This window comes from Diaphorina citri, unplaced genomic scaffold (assembly GCF_000475195.1).
Source record: "Diaphorina citri unplaced genomic scaffold, Diaci psyllid genome assembly version 1.1 scaffold990, whole genome shotgun sequence".
NCBI classification, from domain to species: Eukaryota; Metazoa; Arthropoda; class Insecta; order Hemiptera; family Psyllidae; genus Diaphorina; species Diaphorina citri.
In genome coordinates this window covers 10,422-17,544 of record NW_007378421.1, presented here as the reverse complement: position 1 = coordinate 17,544, position 7,123 = coordinate 10,422, and the positions used below count along the sequence as shown (strand labels likewise).

Below are 7,123 nucleotides of genomic sequence, written 5' to 3'. Positions count from 1 at the left end.
ATAATAATAATAGTAATAATAATAATAATAATAAAAACCTATTAAAAAAGTCCGGCTCATTTTCATTCTTCAATCTAATCCCCCTCTTCTTTTTTGCTCCCCCATTCAGTTCAGCCGGGTCAAGGAAGCAAACCTCTCGCTCCCCCTACTGCACAATGTCTGAAGAACACACGAATGGTACTCAAGAGAGGACGGCAGATCAAGTGGTGGATGAGTATGAAAATGAAGAACGAAGAGAAAGGGAAGAGAGGCGGAAAAACCGCGAGCCGCCCATTGTGTTTAAGGACAGCGTTGTGGTGAGTAGACATGGACCAAATCCAATGTCGGGTTGTAGGAACTAGATCCTCGACAAAACCTGCTGTTTGGGTGGAAGAGAGCTCTTTTTGTAGAATCTTGCCACATAAAAAAAAACAGTTTTTTTGGTTTTTTGGTTCTCTGGACAAAATTTGCACCACCACTTTCGTGTTCCTGGTAAAAAGACCTTTAATTTGATACAGGTCGACCAGGTTTGGATAAGTCCTTCTATGGGAACAGACAGACAACACCGAAGCGAATACAATAGCCCGTCCACCATACCTTTTTTTATTACTATCGTAATAATAAAGGAAGTACGGGCTAAAAAGTGAACATATTCTAAGTAGTGTTTGTCCGTATTTATTTTATAAAGCACGGTCTCTAACTGTTTACTCTAGCCAGGCGAAATCGATCAAAATCGCCTGAAATTTGCCACACTAGAAGCTTTTTTTTCCACCAATGTCCATTGATTTTACCTACTTTATATTGGCTTCAATTATTTGTGCGTCGGATTTTGATTAGTTTAGACAACCTGTCACTTGAAGGATATTATTTTGCATATGAAATGTGTATTCAACACAGTGCCTATCTAGGTTCCGTAGAAGAGAGTTCTGCAGTTCACGGATCCATTAGAGAGTTTTTGCAACCAAAATTGACGTCCCGTTTTCTGAACTCTTTAACGTTATTTGACGAAAACACGTTTCTGCGCAAACGAGTTTTCCTCAGATAACGTTAAAGAGTTCGGTTAACGGGACGTCAATTTTGGTTGCAAAAACTCTCTGTTATATTGTCAATGTATTTATAACTTTACACATATCTATGTTTCTGTGAATTCCCCAAAAACCCAGTTTTTTTTTTTTTTTTTTTTTTTTTTTGGTTCTCTGGACAAAATTTGCACCACCATTTTCGTGTTCCTGGTAAAAAGACCTTTAATTTGATATAACCTGTCACTTGAAGGATATTATTTTGCATATGAAATGTGTATTCAACAGTGCCTATCTAGGTTCCGTAGAAGAGAGTTCTGCAGTTCACGGATCTATTCGCTAGTTTTTGCAACCAAAATTGACGTCCCGTTTTCTGAACTCTTTAACGTTATTTGACGAAAACTCGTTTCTGCGCAAACGAGTTTTCCTCAAATAACTTTACGTTAGTTCAGTTAACGGGACGTCAATTTCGGTTGCAAAAACTCTCTGTTATATTGTCAATTTATTTATAACTTTATACATATCTATGTTTTTGTGAATTCCATGGCGTAGTGGTCACTGCGCTCGCCTTGCACGCGGGAGACCCGGGTTCGATTCCTGGCGGGGTCAAGAAATTTGTATCATGCAAATGATTGATTCCGTGACTGGCTGTTGCGGGGCCCACTCAGCCTCGTGAGGAAAATGAGTAGCTATGACATATAAATGCGCATAGCGACCGGTGCCAGCATGGTAGGTAAACATTGGATTTTAGGATTATTGAGATATTGGGAAAATCCTACAATGCTGCAGTGAGCACCAAAGTTGTGACATAATAACACAAAAAAACTGCATTTACATTTAAAATTTAGCGTGCTTGGAATCTGGACGGGTAGCTCGTCGCCGAATGTAAAAACCTGATTACGAAAAAAAAAAATAATAATAATAATAATAATAATAAATAAATAAAAAAATAGCAGTTATACAGTGATATTAATACTAACCTTCTTGGGAGAGCTTGTTGCCAAATAAATTGGGGGAGAAAAACCAAAGAGGTTAAAGTTCCCCTTTTAAAACCCTTTTAAAAAAAAAAAAAAAAAAAAAAAAAACAAAAACAAAAAAACAACTGAAAAGTCCGTTTACGCCAGCATCAGCAGTCTAAAACCAAAAGTAGCCAGCCTAGTTGGCTTGGAGGGTAGCGTGTCTGCCTTGTAAGCTAGGTGGCGAGTTCGATTCTCGCCCCGGGCGAATTTTACCCTAAACAGATAAGGTTCGTTCTCGGAAAAAGCTTTTTTCTATCCTGTCTCCTTCGCTATTCGATTTTGGGACGATAAGACCTCCGTTGTTACAGCTCTCTCTATCAAACCTTGAGAAGAAAGGGGGAAAAAAATCGAGTGGATTGGAACACATAGCAATGTCTTCAGGCACATTTGTCAAGGGCCTAACTAGGTTTACCTTGCTCTCGGGATCAAGAAATCGTTCATTGCCTTCCGTTGCCATAGAAGAGAGCATACCTGAAGAAATCTTTCATTGACGAAAATTTATAAAGAAACAATAAATAGAATTAAAAAAATATATCTCTTTCCTCTTCCTCGCAGGCTTCCTTCTCAACGAAACCTCTTTTCCGTCCGAGGTCCGGGTTCGAACCCTCAACATCCTGACCGCTGCTGCTCTCAAGGATGATGTCATACTTCTCCTACATCAGGATAGAAGAGAGCATATCCTCATGAACTATGCTCACGATGTAGACCGCCTTACGTTAGACGAACAGATTGCTCTCACTGCCTTTGTAAGTATAAAGGAGTACTCCTAAAGGCGATTTAGCTAAAAATATGTATAAACAGTCGCGTCCTTGGACCATACCGGGAAAACAAACAAAATTTCATCGCTCTACTACAAACTACAATTATTACTACAAGTAATTATATCAGGTTGTCAAGCTGTGTCCACACATAGTCGACCCCGTCCATCGACCGTCGACTGAAACGGTACAGTGCCTCGACTACATAGATTCACCTCGTCGATTGACGGCGTCGACTATGTGTGGACACATTTCATCGCTCTACTACAAACTACAATTATTACTACAAGTAATTATATCAGGTTGTCAAGCTGTGTCCACACATAGTCGACCCCGTCGATCGACCGTCGACTGAAACGGTACACTGCCTCGACTACATAGATTCACCTCGTCGATTGACGGCGTCGACTATGTGTGGACATAGCTTGACAACCTGATATAATTACTTGTAGTCATTGTAGTTTGTCCTAGAGCGATGAAATTTTCTAAGCTTTCCCGGTATGGTCCCAGGACGCGACTTTGGTATTTTTACCGATTAATCTCTCCGATTTTTACCAATTTGGTAAAAATCGGACAGATTAATAACCAAAGTCAACGTCGCGTCGCTTTGTCGTTATCATGTAAACGGGAAGGGATCAAAACATTGGCATATGGTCCCAGGACGCGACTTTGGTATTTTTACCGATTAATCTCTCCGATTTTTACCAATTTGGTAAAAATCGGACAGATTAATAACCAATGTCAACGTCGCGTCGCTTTGTCGTTACCATGTAAACGGAAGGGATCGAAACATTGCCATGTGAATATTCTAATCTCTGTGATTTTTCACGCCGAATCGAATGGTTAGCATGTTTCTTATTTTTTACGATAGAAATTAAATATTTCACTCAAGTTGAAAGAAAAGTGCCAAGGGAAATGATTTCTTTCCAAAGGAATTTTAATATTGTTTAACCAAGATGAATGCTTGCCACAAACCTCGATACACCTCAATAAATTTTATGACTTGGACTCGAACCACCAACCTTCAGATCCAATGTCCACCATACCAACTACAAAAACTGAATTTGGTTGACATGGTTGAGGTCAAATAAGCTTAAAATAAGGAAAGGGGTACCTCGTCCACTATAAACATTGAAAACGCTATCGAAATATTATATCAAAATGACAATAATTCAAGGGTATTATCGCCCAGGGTACTTCTTTCGTGTCTGGTCTGTTTTGCACTGATTGCAGAAGTTTAATCAGAATAAAAAGCTAAGGTGGATGTTACCTAAAGGCTCGTTGTCCAAGGTACTGAAAATAGTCGAAAACTCGCTAGTCACAGATATAGACATGTGTAGAGTGAGTGAGTTGTAAGAAAGAAATATTATTTTCAGTGAACTGCCTACTCCGTCCATGAGTCAGATCCTAAGACGTGTAACTATTGTAACTTGCTCTTCAAGTCACTACTTTTAACTTGCTCTTCAAGTCACTACTTTCTAGATAATTAGGATCTGACTCATTGACTGAGTAGGTATTGAGTAGTCCACGGAAAAGAGTACTTATTTTTTGATAACTCGCTCACTTTTTACATATCTCTACAAAAAATACCTACTAACCCCTCCGTAATCAATGTTCTTTCTAACGCCATACGGAAACAATCCAATTAATGCATGCTGATTTAATACTTCTGATCAGTGTGCATAACAAGAGATTAGTGACAGCCTAGTTGGCTATACAGGTAGCGCATCGCTGGTTCAATCCCCGCCCGAAGCGAACTTATCCAAAGGTTCGTTCTTGGAACGGCTGGCTGTTTAATCAGAATAAAAAGCTAAGGTGGATGTTACCTAAAGGCTCGTTGTCCAAGGTACTGAAAATAGTCGAAAACTCGCTAGTCACAAATATAGACATGTGTAGAGTGAGTGAGTTGTAAGAAAGAACTATTATTTTCAGTGAACTACCTACTCCGCCCATGAGTCAGATCCTAAAAGATGTAACTATTGTAACTTGCTCTTCAAGTCACTACTTTCTAGATAATTAGGATGACTCATTGACTGAGTAGGTATTGAGCTCTGTTTTGCACTGATTGCAGAAGTTTAATCAGAATAAAAAGCTAAGGTGGATGTTACCTAAAGGCTCGTTGTCCAAGGTACTGAAAAATAGACGAAATACACACTAGTCACAAATTTAGACATGTGTACAGAGTGAGTGAGTTGTAAGAAAGAACTATTATTTTCAGTGAACTACCTACTCCTTCCATGAGTCAGATCCTAAAACATGTAACTATTGTAACTTGCTCTTCAAGTTACTACTTTCTAGATAATTAGGATCTGACTCATTGACCGAGTAGGTATTGAGTAGTCCACGGAAAAGAGTACTTATTTTTTGATAACTCGCTCACTTTTTACATATCTCTACAAAAAATACCTACTAATCAACATCCGTAATCAATGTTCTTACTAACGCCTTACTATTAAACCCATAAAATAAAGGAGAACTTGTTTAGACTGCTGGGGTAAAGGGACTTTTCAGTCTCATTCTGGCAGGATAAACAAGGTAAATTGTATTCTACTCGTATTCCATTTAACGCCTTACAGAAACAATCCAATTAATGCATGCTGATTTAATACTTCTGATCAGTGTGCATAACAAGAGATTAGTGACAGCCTAGTTAGCTATACAGGTAGCGCATCGCTGGTTCAATCCCCGCCCGAAGCGAACTTATCCGAAAGGTTCGTTCTTGGAACGGCTGGCTTCTCCTCCAATTTTGGAGTAGTAAAGGTAGAAACACACTATCATCACGTTAACGTCAAGTGAAGTCATGGGGAAAGATGTAGTATTTCAATGTTTTCCCACAATATTGTGGGTAATTTCATTCAGGACAGCCACGAAATTACCTACAATACGAGTAGGTATTATGGGAAAATTTTGAACTACATCTTTCTGACTCCCCATGAGCTCACGTGACGTGATGATAGTGTGTTTCTACCTTTCATTTCTCTCTATCACACTACACCTTATTATTATTATTGTTATTATTATCCTTTTTTAAGGAAAAATCATAAAAAATAATTGTTTTCTTCCCAATATCTCTCTCCTCAATTACTAATCCCCCGGGTTTGTGTCTCTGTTTGGTTTTCAGGTATTTGATGATGTGGCTGTGGAAATAGCGATGGCTGTTCTTCAGTTCTTCAATATGAAACCCGATGAGGAGAAGCTGTTCAGATGTATGAAAGCGCTGGGTCGCTTTGTACATGTGTCTAGGTGAGTAGAACAGACAGGATCCCCTCACCTTTTATCACCGGTTTTATCTTGGGGGGTATAAGGGTTTAACGTTACTTTGAACAACTCAGGTCTTCTCGTGACGGGGGTTTTACCCACCATTCAGCGACTAGCTACCCGCCTTCTCAATTTAACCTCACCCAACCTGAGTGGAGCCGGGAACCCAGCAGTACGCGATTCCCCAGATGGTCACCATCCAGGTACTAACCACGCACAACGTTGGTTGCTTGACTTTTTTTTTTCTTTAACAGGTTTTATAGAGGAAACTGTAACTGCTAAGGTCTTATCGTCAGTTCCGAGAACGAACCTTATCCTTTCAGGATAAAATCCGCCCCGTGCGAGAGTCGAATCCGCGGCCTAGCAATTACAAGGCGGACGCGCTACCAACCAAGCTAACTGGGCTGACACGAGTAGATTTACTATACTAATAGGACCTTGGTTTTTCATTTTACAGGAATGATGTCCCTCAACTGATTCAAATGATTGGACCTCCACCTAGCAAGTTCAAGGGAGTCAGCGATAGAGTGGACGAACAGATTCTTATAGTGGAGCAGAAGTTATGAGGTTCCACTACAATCTCAACTAATAGGACCTTGGTTTTTCATTTTACAGGAATGATGTCCCTCAACTGATTCAAATGATTGGACCTCCACCTAGCAAGTTCAAGGGGGTCAGTGATAGAGTGGACGAACAGATTCTTATTGTGGAGCAGAAGTTATGAGGTTCCACTACAATCTCAACTCATGTCCACTAAGCTCATACCTCATTCAACCCTTCTCATCAAATCATTGTCCAAAATGTTTTTGTTTGCAAATGTTGGGTTATTTGACTACTTGGTCATTTTACCTATGGCTTCCCAATATTTACCTGAAATGTCAATCGCCCAGTGTAAGCATGCTGATTTAATACTTCTGATCAGTGTGCATAACAAGAGATTAGTGACAGCCTAGTTGGCTATACAGGTAGCGCATCGCTGGTTCGATCCCCGCCCGAAGCGAACTTATCCAAAGGTTCGTTCTTGGAACGGCTGGCTTTCTCCTATTCTGTCCTCCTCCTCTCTAATTTTGGAGTAGTAAAGGTAGTCTAT

General features: G+C 39.8%; 1 protein-coding gene across 1 annotated transcript in view; it reads left to right on the top strand.

Moving 5' to 3' along the window:
- LOC103513589 overlaps positions 1 to 6,623 on the top strand; it is a 28,458-nt gene extending 21,835 nt beyond the window's left edge. The window contains 5 exon segments of the mRNA XM_008478427.3: positions 110 to 330; positions 2,573 to 2,763; positions 4,817 to 4,903; positions 5,897 to 6,018; positions 6,491 to 6,623. Of these exon segments, the coding sequence (XP_008476649.2) occupies positions 110 to 330; positions 2,573 to 2,763; positions 4,817 to 4,903; positions 5,897 to 6,018; positions 6,491 to 6,599 (730 nt within the window). The 3' untranslated portion in view covers positions 6,600 to 6,623.
- The last annotated feature ends 500 nt before the right edge of the window (positions 6,624 to 7,123 follow it).